Source organism: Caloenas nicobarica, chromosome 1 (genome assembly GCF_036013445.1).
Source record: "Caloenas nicobarica isolate bCalNic1 chromosome 1, bCalNic1.hap1, whole genome shotgun sequence".
Lineage (NCBI taxonomy): Eukaryota > Metazoa > Chordata > Aves > Columbiformes > Columbidae > Caloenas > Caloenas nicobarica.
Genome location: NC_088245.1, coordinates 76,982,943 through 77,000,723, shown reverse-complemented (window position 1 = coordinate 77,000,723; position 17,781 = coordinate 76,982,943). Strand labels below are relative to the sequence as shown.

The 17,781-nt window shown below is 39.7% G+C and overlaps 1 protein-coding gene across 1 annotated transcript in view; it reads right to left on the bottom strand.

Moving 5' to 3' along the window:
* Positions 1-17,781, bottom strand: part of SCUBE1 (signal peptide, CUB domain and EGF like domain containing 1) — a 204,472-nt gene that overhangs the window by 140,437 nt on the left and 46,254 nt on the right. The window contains exon 4 of the mRNA XM_065639776.1: positions 11,721-11,855. Coding sequence (XP_065495848.1) covers positions 11,721-11,855 — 135 coding nt within the window. The remainder of the gene's footprint in view (positions 1-11,720; positions 11,856-17,781) is intronic.

Here is a 17,781-nt window from a genome sequence, read left to right as displayed (position 1 = left end):
AAATAAACCTCGAGTGCTGGGAGCTATATTTACATTTTGGGTTTGGGCACTTGACAGCTAATAGTAAGAGGTGAATTTGATGGACACTCAGAAGTGGCAGCATTTACACTAGGTCTAGAAAGCCTCAGAGCCGAGCTGAAAAACATATCCAGTCTGGACAACAGGAAAATTCCTTTAGCCATCGTATGTCCCTCTTATATGAAACTAATGAGAACAACATAAAAAACACAAAGGGGCTTTCTGTCTCCCACCACGGCTTTACTTTTAAAAGATCCACCTACTGAGAATTACCACCGATGTTCTTTGATTTTATTGTTTTTCTGGCATTTTACTCTACCATGGGGCTATTTCATGGAGCACTTCAGTGAGCTCCTGACAAGTAATCCTCCAGATTAATTCAGAGTTCATTTGGCCAATCAGTGGTCAGCTTCTCTGAGAGATAGCACAGGAATGACAGCTCACTATCTCTTTCTGTGAATTCTTGGAAGACTGAACAGCACAAGGTATTTTCAGCTAATGCTAGCTGAAGACAAATGGTAACTTAGCCAAATGCTAAAAAGTCATGTTGAGATCTACACAGAAAGCTTTTTCAAAATAAATCTCCAGGTAAACATACTATTCAGGATTCAAGAGAGAGACACAGATGAGGCTAGGAGTACTGCTCACCAAAACCTGATTTAAAAGAGCTTATTACAGGCTTTTTTTTTTTAACTATGTTTTTCAGACTCCAATTAGAGCAGTGTAGTTAAATATCCATTAAAGAAGCACTTAGGCCAAATGATAGCTTTTCCTGGGAAGCTTAGAGGGAGTTCTGAAAGCACTTTGTCTGGAGAGGCAAGGAGCAGACACACAGTACTAGAGAGGGGCAGGCAGACATGCAGCTGTTTGTAGGGCAGGCCAGGCCAGGCCAGTCTCACCTCAAGCACAGCTTAAATGGCAGGACTACTTTTTGTTTTGTTTGGCCTTTTCCTGGAAAGCTCCCCAACACTGAAATATCTCATCTGTGAAAGGAAGCACTTCAGAAACACTACCTAGAATAAGCGCCTTCACTTGGCAAATTTGGCTTCATGTTTGAACTGTTTCTTGTACCAAGTGCCCCGTCTCTCCTTTTGATAAGGGGGTTTCATGGACATTCATGCTGTAGTACAATACAACAGCTGCCTATGGAGGCAGGCAAGGCTGCCTAACCACCACTACCATATAGTGCCAAGGACAATGCTTCCAGGTCTAAATGTTTCAGAGCTTTGATTTGTTTGTTTGTTCTATGATTATTTCTATATATATTATTATTCCAAGAAAAGCAGCTACTTCAGAGAACAAATTTTGGTTTAGTGGAAAAATACACTTCTTTAAAAAAAAAAACATTGACAACATTCGGTTGACCTGTTCAGGTAGTTGTGTTTCACCTCACTTTTCAGAAAACCCACACATTCCCCGTGTCAGTTTGGCTGCCTTCCCAGTAGAAGGGCACAATGCAGAGAGTCATCAGGAATCCTGAATTTCAGTAAGAAGTCAAGCTGCCTGGCACCAGCAGAAATTGTCCAATTTCCAACAGTGAGCCAACAGAGAACAAACAGAACAAAAAGTGTAGGGAGGGAAGGCAGGAGAGGATGGGATTTGCAAAATGTGCTGTTACCCACCCGGCTCCCCGTGCCACACTTTGATCTCTAAACGTGTACATGTAATTCATCAATCACTGATGTTAAAGTGCAACAGGGGTAAAAGAAGGGAATTAAATAACAGACCAAAATAATGGAGCTCAGGGTATGTGCATTCTATTCCTAGTAGAAGCATACATAAAAACAGCTTTACAGAACAGGTTTGGTGAAATCGGCATAGCATCAATTAAACTGCTGGCTCTGGCAAATGATTCCTTCACAGCTTTTCTGAAAAGCATTTAGGATTTCTACAGCCTTCCTGTGTAACTCTAGGCAAGTTATTTAACTTTTCTTCTTCCCATATCTGTAGCTTACAGCACATAGCAAAATAGCTCCTATGTCAGAGGGGGTTTAGAGTCCCGAGGTAGTTTTTGTAGACTCCTATGACAGCCTCTAGTGAATTAGTGATTAGAAAAGCAAATAACTAGGAGTTCACTTTTGAAGCAGGCAGAACGAGAAACGCATGGCATAAGAACAATTCACATCACTGCTTCCCCTTCGTGGCATTTGCAGCATTCCAAACAAATGTCAGTTTAAATAACCAATTCTCATTACACTAAATACTGAAGTGTCAACACCGATCATGTGAATTTCTGTCAAAAATTAATGTGCGAGTAAGGAGGCTCTTAGTTTTGGCCTGTCTAGTACTTTGTGGTTTGATATGGATTGAAGATAGCAGCTATTCTATTATTCTCAGCCCGCGTCAACTGTAGGGAGAAAACCTGCCAACTCTGGTAAATCACCAATGTAACACAATACTTGCAGAACACTGTACTGGATATGATTGGCTTACATTGTGTGTGCAGGAATTTGGTCAGCTATAAATACAAAGAAGAACTTTTAAAGGAGGTGTTCCATATCAAAGAAGGACAAAAGTGCTGTTGCTTTTACTCAAAGGTGAATGCTTTATGTTGGAACAAGAGAAGACAGATTATGTGCAGCTTCTCAGCACTGGTAAGTCAGGCAAAGTCTTTTGAAAGTGCTCAATCACACTATGCATCATGCACAAAAAGCAGAAGAACTGATTCACGGCACAAGCTCAATGCTCTTATCCATGGCAAACACAGTTCAGAGAGTAACTCCCAACAGCACACGATGCTTGTCTCCCTGTTATATGTCTCTGTTTCCACATTTCTTGACTCCTGAGAAAAGCAAAGGAGTTGAACCTTTGCAAAGGTATCTTGCTGATCACTTGCGCATGATTGCAGGTTGGCTTTGCAATCTCAGCACATGACCCACTCCACTAAGAAAAACATTAGCTTGCAAAGACATTGCTGCAGGTTGACTACACTATGACTAGACTGTGGTTTATACAGGAGCAGCGAGCTAAACAGAAAGAAAACTATGAGGGAGAGAATATTGAAAAGAAATGGCTTTAGTGAGCCAGGCAATTAAGGAAACAGAGAAGCACAGATTTTGACTTGTGCTGTTTCACACTCTTCTTCTTCAATCTATTCTCCTCCATCTCACCTCATTCCCACTTGGCTGGCTGGCTGTCTTTCTCCCTTCTCCTCTTGCTTTCTGTTTACCTGACATACCCTCATCTCCCTCCCTTCTTCCTTTGTGCCCCCTCTTCAAAATACCTCATGGTGCTACTACAGTGGTTCTGCCATGAAAGTGTTCACAGTGACTATGTGTTTTGTGCTGTCCTCTACCCGATGTTTGCCTTGTTTACTTAGGCTGTAAATTTTCCCAGTGTGTACAGGGTGTTGCGCAACCCAGCCCCATTCTTGACTGGTGCTCAAGTACAAAATGATCAAAATACCACCGAGAACAGTAACAAAACCAACAATTTTATGACCCAGATACTTCTAAGATATAAAGCTTAACAGAGCATGCAAGTATTCTTAGGCTTGAAAATATACATGACTATTAAATACAAGCATCTTCCTTCTTATCTCCATTAACTCCTAAATTATTTCAGAATAGCTCAGAGCAACCTCAAACATAATTACATGGAATTGAATGATGAATAGAACTCTTTAAATGCATAGTATGCATACCATATATAGGAGGGTAACAGTATCTATGAACAGGTATTTGGCATTCATATCTTGGATTCCTACTGGTTTATAGCAAAAACCACACTGCAGTATTGACCTCTAGAGAGTTTCTGCTGGATCACATCTCTGAGATTTGTCATGAACAGCAGAGAAGAGGAACAGTGCCTGCAACATGGTCTGTAGTTGATCTCTCTGCACAGTGAAAAGTACAAGACATACACAGAGACCCATAGCGACTACAGGTGGTATGAAAGGTGCTCAGCATCTTTACACAGTATTCAGAGCAGGCTCTGAATTCATCATTATATCCCTGATGGCATGAGAGAGACACATCATGACAAATACAACGTATGCTATACTTACAACAGAGTCCATTTGTTGTGTGCATGTGTGAATACGAGCTTTTTTCCAGTACGCTCTGGCTTAATATTCTTCCCAGATCTTTCTCACCTGATGTTTCAGTCAACTGGATACTAGAGGCCTTTAAAAAACATGTCAGTTCTTTTATTTAGTATAATCCTGCTATACCCAGAGCAGACAGAATGAACAGAACATTGGTTCCCTTCCAATGCTATTGAATGATTGAGTGTGAAAGCCCCCTTTGCATATTTTCTCTTTAATTTTTTTTTCTAATGTACTACGTTCCAGTGTGTTTTCCCATTCATGCGTACAGCTTTCCCATCTTGTCAGCACTGACAGTCAGTCAGTTGCTGAGCTACAGACTGTTCACTGCACTTTCTGTCACACAGGTGTGGAGAGATTTTTGATCTGACTTACAAATTCTCTGCTCCCCCTGGCAAGCTGGTTGGCTGTCATGCTGCTGCAGGGTGTTTCAAACAGCTGCTCTTTCCAAGACACACTTCTTTGCATCTCCAGCTTCATTATTTCTTCCACACTTCTTTTCTCCCTTTAGTTTCATCCTTTCCATACCAAAAGGCATCGACTGCAGCCATGCAGAAACAACCACTGTACCACAAAACTTTTTCAAATTTTGGCTCATTAAGAAATTATCTGCATGTCCTAGTTTATCACTTAGTCAGTCATGTCCAACTGTGCATCTACTTTTACTACTGTTCAAGCACTATATGCAAGTTACAGATGTGACTTCAGTTTATGTTTTCCAGTACATCTAGGCTTTAATTTTTTTACTATTATTTTATTTTCTTCTTTGTTGTCGTTTTTTAAATACTTGTCTGTTCTGATCAGTACACTTAAATCTGGGACCTGCTCCAGGACGTCTTCTGCACAACACTCTTAGAATTCAATCCCAGATGTCAGCAAAATTTGGCATTCTGCTCTTGTTCCTGAGTGTTGGGAGATTTCTCCTTTCAGTTTCAATGAACTCACCACCACTGCATCTTGCTAACCAGTTGGTTTACTACTGCATTCAATCTCAGCTGAAGCAAAGCAGCAGAGGGTGTTGATTACTCAACAAAATACAGTTTTCTTTCTGAACTAAACCTAATTCGAAGTCCCAAAAATTTTTGAAGGACAATATTTTTCCTTCAGAAGGAAAGCGAGCTATAAAACTAAGGCAGAATATGTAGAGACTTCATATTTTTTCAAGTAGAAGAAAGATATGGGTCTGAATTGGTGCCTAGGAACTCAATGAGGGCCTGCAACAAACTCTACTTGGCTATATTTAACTTTGCAACTTGGCATATACTGAAACTCTATCTTGATTTCATACCCTATATCATTTCCTCACATCCTGGTTTCCATTGGGACCGCTCTGAGGAACAGAACTGCAGCTGCTCTAGTGGGGTGAATCTATCCTGCAGTTCAGACACAGTCACAGGAACTTTAGATGATACTGTAATATTTACAGCTCAATGTTCTTACCTATAAAAGGAAGATTGCAGCCTCATGTTTCAGATGCATTTAAAATTTTTGTAAGCCAAAAGTGACATGCCTTTGCCTCCAATTCTATAACATCCTAAGCAGTCACTATTCAAGCTGATATTTATTGAAGGCCTTATTACGAAAAGCTAAGGGAAAACAAAAAAAGAAAACAAACAAACAAACAAGAAAAACCACCCCACGCTACTGAAAATGTGATACTTCAAGCTTCGATTTTGCAGTTTTATTTGGATAGACTTAGTTTTATTTAAACAGCACTTAAAGGACAACTACAAAGTGGATGGAGGCTCTCTTTGCACAAGGAGCCACATGGAGAAGATAAAGGGCAATGGGTACAAGTTCCATGGTGAGAAGTTCTATCTTGACATATGGAAGTAATTTTTTTACAATGAAAACAACCTCCCCAGGGATATTGTAGAGTCCTCATTGCTGGTGGTTTTCAAGATGTGACTAGACAGCATTGGATATTCTCGTCTAGGCTTCCCTTCCCACAAAAGGTTGGACCAGACAACCCGTCGATGTCCCTTCCAACCTGGGCTGTTCTATGATTCTGTGAGACTACTGACTTTCACATCTAGTCCTAAACTTTCACCTACTACTGTTTTTTATTATTATACGGTTACTACTTTCCCTCATAGCTGAACTTAAGTCAGATTACACTTAAACTAGTTTTACACCAGTGTAACTTTACTTGTCCTAATAACGGTAAATCACTGTTATATGAAAGGAAATAGATCAGGCCTAACAGAGGTTATTTTTTACTTATACCAGGTGTTTTCACCTGTTGCATTTTCCCTCCAGACAAATTAAACTCCTTCCATTCCAGAGGAATGGAGAAAGCAAATGTAAGGTGTCCTTCACATAGGCTGCTGAAGCAAATAATCCCTGAAACCAAAGTACAGCAAGTTTTGTGGCTTATACAGAGTTTTAAAAGGTTACACACTTCTAAGAGGGCACAATTACATTTAAAATGGTTTATTGAGCCTTTTTTCCTGGATACATTCTGTATCCTGTATTCTGTGAAAGACAATTTAACTATTTATTCAAAATGTATCATGGGAATGTATAAACAGACAAGTTTCTATTACACTTAGGTCATACTCTGTGCAGTTTTAGGAAATAGCTTCCAAGACCACAGTATTTTTGACCAGATAAAACTTATGGCGCCTGAAAAGTTTTCTTATTATGTTATCTAAAAGCACATGAATTGATTTCCTTAAAATTTACTTTACATATATTCCTCTACTTTACAATCATATTAGGATTTCAATTTAAAAAGACAAATAGGACTATTCTGAAGCTCCCGTGAATGGGATGCCTGTACTTGAGGTAGCAATGGTGAAATATATTCAAGTAATGGAGTAATTTAACCAGTTACATCATCATGAAAGAGCTTTCATAGTTCAGATGAGAAACCTTGTACTTCATAAAGTCTGGAACAGTGCTGGCAACACTTAATTATACAGTCACCCTTCCACATTAATCTAAATATGAATAGATTATTGTGCTTTCTGTAGAAAAAGCACCTCTGTCCTCTGAAGTGCTTTGCAGAAATTCTGAGTCACAATAACCTTCTTGCCTAGAGTGCCACAAGGCATCAGTACCCAAGATGGGAATAAAGCCCAGAATCCCAACCTGTAACCTTCCCTGCACTGACTGGGGATCATGCTTCCTGCCAGGGTGTCCCAACACACCATTCTGCTGCTATAAAATCACACTCAACTAAGAAAACAGGTAAGAATGAAAATAAATCATGGAAAGTAGGAATGAAAAAATTGAATAAAGGTGGTTTTAAAATCCTTAGAATAAGAAGAAACTTCCTAGTTTGACATCAGCTGACCAAAGGGCTCCTATGCTACTACTGCAAAAATAACAAGTGTTTAAACATATAATCAAGTTTAATGAGTTACTATGTATCAGCACAAGCATAGTAAGCCATTTCATAAGCCCGTTTAGCCCACGACAAATGCAAGACAACTTGGCTTAGCATGTCTCCCTTTTCTCTGGGACTACACTGTTACACTTTAAGTGTAGAAAAGAGACAACCTGTTTTTGAGAGTGTAGTACAGTAATTTGCTAAGTTGTGGTAGCTTGACATTATGTGAAATTCCCTAACTCTGCTAAGAACATAACGCTAATGGGATACAGGGAAGTGAAAAAGCATTTCCTTGCCAAATGTTTTTTAAACAGCCTTGAAAATGATAGTGACAACTGTGTAGAAAGTTTTTCCACTGTTTGACTGGACCATCATAATTACCAGCCTTCTGTAGCCTGGTACCTCTCCACCTCTTCTTGTCTCCATTTATAATTACCATTCCTAATTGCACCAGCCTTTTCCGCTTACTTAGCGCTAGCTGTATAAAAAACATTGGCAGTCAATGATTAGCAGGTATAATATCATTAATATAATTATGCTTTAGGTAGACATTCAGGGGATGGAATCTAAAATCACAGAAGTCTTCCTAGCCACAGAACTCCTGAGGTATCTAGCTTGTAAGCAAACCATCTTTGTGCTTTAGGAGACTCGCCCTCTGGAGGTGGGACAGCAATGGCTTTCTCTAACACTTCACCTGAGAATTATGGTTGGCGAGGCAGTTTGTAGCCAGGGCTCCTGACCACAATACCTTTTATACTTGTAATACAAATAGGACATACCGTACCCTTCATTATCATCACTCTGAACTTCAACGGAGACACAGGCATATAACTAAACTCTATTTTGATGCTTTTTTAACCAACTTTTGGCTTATCATCAAATTAAGGGAAAATATGCTGTAACCCACTCACCTGACCCAGTCACAGCTGCAGTGTACAATACTAATCTCCACATTTACTAAACACATGCTCCCTCTGGAGCTGGAGATGATACAGTAACAGCTGGTTTATTCTGGTTTCTTTTTAAGTCACGAAGAAACAAACACAAATGTGTCTCCTGTAACTCAGTGCTCACACCTACTATGACAATTAAGATGTACTAACATAAACAACTGTTAAGTTCTCTGTATGTTTTACAATGTATTCTCCCATCCGTTTTCTCTCCCTGTTGTTGCCATTATTATTGTGAATAAACTAGTACAGAAATCTGACTTTGCAAAAGGAAATTAAGTTTTATGCAAAAATAAATGAGGTAAGTTGTACTGGGCCTAGTATCCTCCCAAAAGATACTGAAACTAAACATAAGAAATCAGTAAGTCTATAATGAAAGACCGTGAAACAAAGCAAATACTGGGAAAACATGCCTTACCCTGACTCTAATGTCAGCCTGGCCTCCCATTGGTATAAAATTCATATTTCTCTGTGGATCATTAATCTTTTTTGTCCACAGGAAATAATAAGAACACTTCTAGATGGCAAGTAAACATGTCATTTGGGACACAAGGATGATATTAAAAGCCCCTACCATGAAATCCAGTGTGGCTTTTAACCACAGCTTGTGGGTAGGAGCGTGGTGGTACAATTACCCAAAACACTGGGACAGGCAGGGCACCATCTCTGGAAGCTGAGGAAATTCTCACAGCAGCCGATAATTTCATGGAGGGTGCCTCATATCAGAAGACACCTTCCCCTTGGCTGCTTAGTGCAAAAAGGGACATATTCCTTCCCCTGCTCAATTCCTAAGAGAATACACAATGCCCTTTTTCAACTCTGAAACTACCACATCACTTGCGTGTGCTGATGAGCTCAAAGCACATGATCAGCACCAGCCTTGCTGATGGCCAAGGTAGGTGAGCTGGGCCTGCAGACAGGGCCTTACTTAGGCTTGGTACTGCTCCCTCCAGTCCAAACTCATCCCAACTCCAAGGACATCCTAAGCACCTTGCAATGCTTCTCCCCTTCTCCCAAGGCATTTGAAAACAGGAGGGAAAAGGTGGCAGCGAACTGCATGAAGAACCTTGTGGTTGATTGTTTTAGGCTAGCTAAGTCCTTGAAGAGACTTTAGGTAACATCAAGGACACAGATTGTGTGACTGCAGATGCATTTTTCAGAGACAGAATCCCACTGCAATTAATGGATCTTATTATGCTCAAAGTCAACGAGCTTGCTAAGGGGCTTTGGCAAGTCAGCATCTTTGTGTTTGGGTGTCAATGCTGGCTGTGTGGCCTTTGTCTACTTCAGCCTTGTTTACCAACAGAGGTATAGACACAATATAGCCCTGGGCACAGTTCTGGCTAAATATGTTGATGAGTATTTTTGTATTCCAACAGTTTCTGTAGCAGCGCTTACAAGTGAGATGGAAAAAAGTATGTAAACACAGATATTTTAAAAGCCATTTACTTTCTCCCTGTGCATGTTTACTATTTGCAGTTCAGTCATCTCTGACAACTGAAAGAGATCATTTCAGCTCATTTCTTTCCTCCGGCATATCCACCTGATGTATTTCTGTGGGGGATCATGGTACTACAGTGTTTGCTGTTATTGCAAATTGGTACTTTATTTTTGAAAAACTATAAATTGTTTGTTCTCAAAACACTTCATAATCACTGTTGGTCTATTTGGTAGGCTCCTTATTTTTTTCAGATCTAAAATAATTTGAAGATGTTGCTTCAAATTAAATGTTCACATCTTACCTGACATTTTCTTTGTAAACAAGTTAACACAAATATATTATTTCCATGAATATTTATTATGTGCATACAGCAGTCAACTTACAAATCCACTCCCCCAGTCCTTCCGGCAAACTAGGAATCCTCTTTGCGATAAAATTTTACCCTTTTCCCTCAATAGATCTCTTCCTTAGAAGCAACTTTTGCCTTTGGAGTCTCATTTTTCATTTATTTCATTAGTTTCCATCTCAGATATCTAAATTCTGTTTTATTGCAGCTGGGAATTTTTATAATGTACAAATTGAAATAATGATTGTATTGCAGTACTCTGCAAGTGGTTTTCATTAAGCCTCCAGCTACTATTCCTTGCTCTGTTGGATATCTTTGTGTCAGGGTTACTTTACATTGGACAGAAATTTGAACAATTTGTTTTGAAAAGAATGACTAAAAACCTATTAGATAACAACCTTTAAAATGCCCTGGTTGATGGAGCTTAATTGTATGTTCTTATCATAATTACCTCAATTGCTTAAAACTTAACAATCACGCTAGAAAGTGGACCTGTGAATATATTCCTGAGATTCATATTTCTGAAAAGTCAAAATTCCTACTTGTCTTTACAATTCTGTGGAAGCAGACACACAGTGCCAGAAATACATTTACATTTCTGAGATGCTACACTACAATGTTTTGCTTTCTTGTCAACAGAGTGACTAAATTCATACTCTATGTTCAAGTAGGATTTTCTGGTTAATTTTAGTGACTTCAAATAGTTCAGAACCATTTGTGTGGCTCGTTGAAATTTACAGCGTGCTTACATTGTTGATCACCAGACTCATCTTGCTACTTTGTCATTCTGTATTGCCTATTGGTAAATGAGTTTGCTAGCGTATATTCTCATTGCTGCCAGGGTCACCAGAAGTCTGAATGAACACATAAAGAGTTCACTTAATTGCAAAGATTTATAGCTATGCTGTTTTCTTTTCTCCCTTTCCACTCAAACTTGTCTTCCATGTCTGACATGTATAGAAAAGGGAGAGCTGCTTATTATAGTCAAAATCAGTAGCAGGCGAGGATCACAGTTTTGCAGGGATTCCTTTTTTCTACTGCTAGTGCATAGGCAACAGAAAAGCAGTTTTCTAATCCACCCTAGACAGGGTACTGAACCAAAGAAAAATGCTGTGTCAATATAACATCAGCCATCTTCAGTCTGCAATGAAGCAATGAGTTACCTGTCTGGCAAAAAACCCATAACCCGTATAACTTTCAGAAGCAATGAGCTGTTCATTTTGATTTAAGACACTATGTTCTCTAAGGTGGAAGACAGGGCAACTATCATGCAGTAAACAGATGAGAAATTTTTAAGTCTTGCAAACTCAGAAACAGAAAGCTGCCATTTGAAAATCTGCCTCTGCCTGCCCAAAGAGTCTGCTGTTTGAACCATGTATAATTTCTATGTCAAACTAAAGCCTTTTCCCCCTGTCTTATTTATGGCTCTACTATGAGTCTAAGTAGCAGAGGAATTAATCAATTTGAACCAATCAGTGAAATGATTTTGGAAGCTCTGCAGGTAAAAACTATCCCCCAAACAGTTTCTGCATTTCTGATTGAACACAGTTATTCTAAAGAGCACAATTTACACGTGGAAAACTTACCAATGGAGCGATGAATGCAGGTATGCTGGTTATCACTCAGAAAAAAGCCCTCTTTGCACTGACATTCATAGCTGCCCATAGTATTTACACAAATCTGCTGGCACCCTCCATTGTTATCCTGACACTCATCAACATCTAGAAGAGAGAAGGAAAAATAAACGCAAGATCATGTATAGATTCAGAAATACATCTAGAAGAGCAAGGAATCCACAAAAAGGCACACTGTAAATTAAGCTAATGAAAACTACCCGAACCCCATCAGAGTTAATCCAAATTAATCCGAGTCTTTTTCCTGCATCTTAGGTTTAAAGTTAACATAAAAAGCAGCAGGGAGGGGAGTCCAGCTAAGCCTCCATGCGTTCTGAGCTGCAAATTGATTTCCAACGCACAATGAATGTTAATGGCCTAAAAAGGCTGTGACCCCATCTGCCAAGTGTGGTGTTGCACTCTGTCATTCCCACTCCACTTGGAAAGACATACTTCAGGCCTACAGTAATTTCTAGGAGGGGTAGCAGGCAAACACAAAGGGCATTACTGGGTGAAAAGAGCCTTTATAGAGTTCTGGTCTTGAACAGAACAGCATGTTTCAATTACTGGAGTCATAACCTCCTACTTTGTCAGTTTGTTTAATGTTGTTTAATGAAAAGAAGGCTTCCTAAATCTAAATGTTCCATGTCTGTATTGTCATTTTAATAGGCAAATATATAAAACCACAAAGGCAACATTAGCTACTGGCTGTTTTGAGGATTCCTACCTACCCTCCATCACCTCTCTTTGGCATTAAAGTTTTTATGCTGTTGTGTTTAACAGAGGCATACGTTTCAGCATTGGGAAATCATGGCCACTAAAACATATGTGACCCACATTCAACCTTGCAACTCTCCTGTTTTACTCATAAAAGGTATATCATACCCATTTTCTCCTTTTGGTGTGTGTTTGTTGTTTTTTGTTTTGTTTTGTTTTTTTCTGGTTTGGTTTGGTTTGCGTTTTTTCCTCCTCTGGACAAAAGCAACCTGCCACCCAAAAAATCCATGCTTTCATTTTTTTTTGAGACTCTGCAACCAGTTAGTTATTTCACAGTATGTGTCAACATGTCAGCAAATGAGTTGGCGTGTTTTACTTTCATTTTATTTTTGGAGGAAGACAAAAACCACAACAAAGCTTAATAATCCACAACGTTCAAAACCTCAGAAGAGCTGGCACAGCTTCTACAGGAATTAATTCATCTGGGGCTGGCCACAGTACACTAAGGTAAAACCGAGCTGCTTTTGCCAGTACTCTTGCAGGCAAGGCCAGGACCTAGCTCTGAAATGCTGGAGAAACTCAGCTAGTAACTAATGCAGGAACGCTGGCTGGTTCTGGTAGCTTGCTCGACTAAGCCTGCTACTGCTGTTTGCACTGGTGTGCTGCCTGAGCTTCACATGACAGCAATTGTAGCTCTTTCTCAGAGAAAAAAAACACTCTAGGGTAATCACAGCAGTACCCAGGGAAACCAGGCAGTCTCCTCCTGCCTTGAACTACAATGCAAGCGTGGAGACAGTCCTTGTCCTGTTTTTATTTACCAGGAAATGTTGAGCACTATTGCCTCAAATTTTCTGTATCAAAATCCTCCCTGCCTTCAGTTTTTACTCTTTTCCAGATTTGAATCTTTTCATAGCCCTATCAGAGCAGTTTGGGAGCACACAGGAAAAGGAGAAGCGAAGACTTTCCTTGCCGACTGCAGTATAAGAAGGAGAGATAAATACGACAACTTTGTGAGACCCTTCCTCTGTGAGTCAGCTGCCCTCAGTGCCAACTTAAACTTGATCCTTCAAAACAGTACACTGGAATCTAGATCCTGCTCTCTGGAGGATTAGTTGAACGCTTACTGAAGGAAGAAGTCTCAGTTGGTACATGTACAAACCCCAAAACTTTGCTACAAAGTATGCAGCCTTCCCAGCATTCTGTTTATAGTATCACAAAGCAACTTGAACAATTGCCTTCCAGCTCTGATGAATAATCTGAAACAAATGCAATGATTTATAAACGTTTTTTTCCTGTTCTTCATAGCAAATGCTGGTGATTTAGCACTTCCATAAAGAGACAGACAAATTTACCGCCAAGCTCCAAATCCATATGCTGGAATAAATTTTATTACAATTTAAACTTTTAAAAAACTTATACTATGAGGAATTTCTTCTAATTGTTTTCAATTACTTGCCTCGAAATTATTTTCATTTGCATTTATGAAGGGAATAAGTTGAAGAAAGGGAACAGCTGGAATCTAGGACTGCTGTATCTCCATACTACATGCCTTCCAGTAAATCTTGGCCTGGTGGTGTAGGATTAAAATCAGTCCTACCAGGGTCAGGCTTTTTGGAGCACTTTGTACTACCGCAGTCTTAAAAGGCAGTATTGCTTATTATCTACCATACCAAGTAATCTATTAGGCATGGCTGCCTGGAAAATATTTACCGAATTATTTACTTGGTAAACTTTCTTTCCAATAAAGTCACCTTATGATCAGCCTAAAACTAACCCAGTTTAGAGAATGCATTTAAAAAAGTGTTCTGAAGTTAGGAGAGAGAACTCCAGCTCCAAAAAGCTCAAGCTTTGGTAAATCTGGCAGGATAATTCCTTCATGTATCTGAATTTTTGCAAAGCTCACAAATGAAATAGATGCCAGAGAAGCTTTTTCTTTCTTTCATTGTTTGTGCAACCCTTGTTCAATGCAGCTCAAGTTACCCAGCTGAACGTGTAAACATCAGTAATGCAGCATTTGTGAGACTGCATTTTGGACCAGATTTTCTAGAGATTAAGTTCCACATAAACACCACAATAAATAGCCAGATTTTCAATAAAGCTCTTCTTGGCTCCAGTTTTGGAGGCTCTACATGTCAAACTGGGCTGTTGACTGTTTTGAAAAACTAAGGGTGGATCCTCAGGAGCTTTAATTGTTGCCACCCTGTGTGATAGTTTACACCTGTTGGAGACCTGCATCCCAGAGCCAAACTCTAGATACAGGGAAAAGTCACTTATGATGTAAAATCCCTTCACTCAAACATCTACTCTAAGCCCCAACTAAACCTATTTTAAAAACTTTTAAATTTATTGAGCAAAAATGCAAGGCTCACTTTATTACTCTACTCTTTATAAAAATGACATTTTTTTTAGAGCAAACAGACATGTCCTTTGCACAAAGTCAGCTACCACTGCTCATCTTACTCAGGACCAGGCTTGTCCCCCTGAGGATGGCAGCCTCATGGCAGCAGGTGCAGATCTCCCTTCCTTTAAACTGGTGTATGGAAACTCAAATCCATTTCCTGGGCTCCTCATCTGGCAAAAGTTCTTGCATCCAGCTTGGCCTTACCACCTGACAGTATGCTGATTCCTGGAGTGCATTATCCACTGCTTGCAGGAGAACTGAGCCTCAAAATCCTACTGATGATCCAGGGCAGAATCTGGAGCAAGGTTTCAGCAAATCTACACAATCCAGACTCCCAAAAAGACAGAAAAAGGTTCCCACCTGAGCTGAGCTCAGATGGTTATCCCACATGGCTGCTCCAACTCTCATCCTCAAAAAGAGAAGGAAAAACTAGGAGAAAACTACTATATGTCCTTAACTCACTCCCTGTAACACTTATCACAAAGAACTGTCCTGTGATTATGTCTACCAAAGACAAACCCTGATGGAAGCATCCAGAAATAACTCAGTTTCCACAGCTCTTAACTACTCTTTACCAGCACAAATAAACAGTTAAGATGACAATCAGCACAAGAGCTAGAATTGCTTATACAGAATTTAGACCAGAGTGACAAACCTAAGTTTCCAGGGAGATGAGGGCCTGGACTTCAAATTGGCCAGTCATCATCAAAGACAACACGGAATTAGGGAAGAGCCAGCTCAGGGAGAGGCTGGGAAAGGAGAAGTATCTTTCAGAAAGAGAAGGAGAGATAATGGATGCATATATACATACATACATATATCTGTCTATTTATCAGAAGCATTGTGCAAATTAATGCATATCTGAATTTCCATAAGACCTCTAGCTTTTTGGCCCACTGCCTTCCCATAATCAAACTGCTGTATCTTGGTAAGATGAGATCCTCTAGACAGTGGTAGTGTGGAACAGTATCAAAGGGTAGGAAACATTACAGTTGATAAAGACGGATGTTTTACTTATTAAATAAACAAATCCTTTCTGTTTCTCATTTATTTTATCTGATGAACTTTTCAAACTAGCTCCACTGGTCTTTCATCCTCATCTGGCTCAGAGCTTCCCGCAGTATTTGGCCTACAGAAGCTATTCTGATCCAGTGTTATGTTTGGGTATCATCGAGGGAGAAGTATCTGCTAAGGGTACCTGAAACCAAAGCCACAGCAGGAAGATACAGAAGTGGAAACGCTACATAGAATCAATGTCAAGAACAGTATGTCCACCGTCCACTTCCTCCCATGATCTTATCTTCCTTCCTTCCTTCTGACATTTTTCCTTCACGTCAGCATTTTCATAAGCACCCAAGTCCCTCAGAAATCTGAGTCTCATCCTCAAAGTCTCCAAAGCATTTGGGAGCCACAGTACAATTCACTTACTATGGCATTAAGTTTACTTGGAGACTTCTAAAAACAGGACTTTGACTCATGATCCATGGAGCTGATCCTGTTCATTTTTCCTCTAGGCTACATTTTGAAACTATTGGAAGATTTCTCTAAGATGCCTGTTCTACCAATGCAGAACACGGTGACAGAGATGAACTACTGATAGCAACACTGCAGACTTTCCTCAAACGTTTGCAACCAAACACCACTGAAGATATTTTATGCTTGTAAGAGAAACAATTAGCAACCGCAGACTCAGAAAAAACGAGTGCATGATTCTGGGTTTTTTAAATCATTATATTCTGAATATTTCTATTCAGAAAAATGGCTGAAAGTCTCATTAAAAAAAAATCACATACCTGGGTTTACTATAGTCATAGTTATTCTTATACCAAAAGAACACCCAGCTCAGCATCCTCTCTTTGACACTGCCCTGTAGTTGATACTTGGGAGAAGACTGCAAAGATAGAACAGAACTATTGCTGGCATGTTCTCCCCAGCTTTCAGCAATCACGTACCTATTAACCTTCCTAAATCACTTGCTAGACCATTGTCCTGCTGGAACTTTCCTGTATGAATTTGTCTAATCTCTTCTGAACCAAACACGATGGGGCAATTGCTTCTGCAATTTAATTACGAGTTACATAAAAAAAGATATCCTTTTGTTTATTTCAAACATGCTGCTTTATAGTCTGAATGAATGCCCCTAATCCCATTATTGTGAGAAATGGTAAACACTCATTCCCTATTTGCCTTTTCTGCAACTTTCTTGATTTTACAGATCCTCCTCGGCCTCGCACTGTCTACCTCAGCTATTTTGAGCCCTGAAGCACAGCAGTACACAAATACAATTACTACAGAGGCAATTTAAATGACTTCTGTATATCATGTTTAAAACAAAAAGTGCTCATTTCTCGAAGTTAACCTTAATGACAGCAACATCAGGCACATATTCTTCTCACTTCTCTATTCCATTCCCTCCAAGTACCAAGATGCTCTATTGGAGTGGGTGACTTGGAAGATCTGATTTCAAGATAGCTGTGGAAGCCCAAGGAGTAAATCTGGCACGTAGCATTGAAGCAAGTGGTATCAGATTAGAGGCTGGAGGCAGGTGTTCATGCTGGAAGGATCAAACAAGAAGCAACATGCTGTCAAGGTAGGAATGGTGGGTGATATATTGCATCAGCTGAGGGGGCCCTGGAAACAGGAATCATTGCTAATTGAAATAACTGCTAAACTGTTTTTCTTAGACCAACTTCATATGAGTGTACAAAGAGAAATATTAGAAGAGACACCACTACCTATGTACACAGCATTCAGAGCTCCACGAGATCTGAAACCAGACTTCACTAAGAATTCAAAAGCATGGCCCAAATTATCTACTATTTGCACAGAAGGCTAGAGATCTGCTTTTTGTCCCCTGCCTTCAGAAATCAAAAAATGTCACGAAGAAAAGGAAAAGGCCACCACGCCCTCGAATCC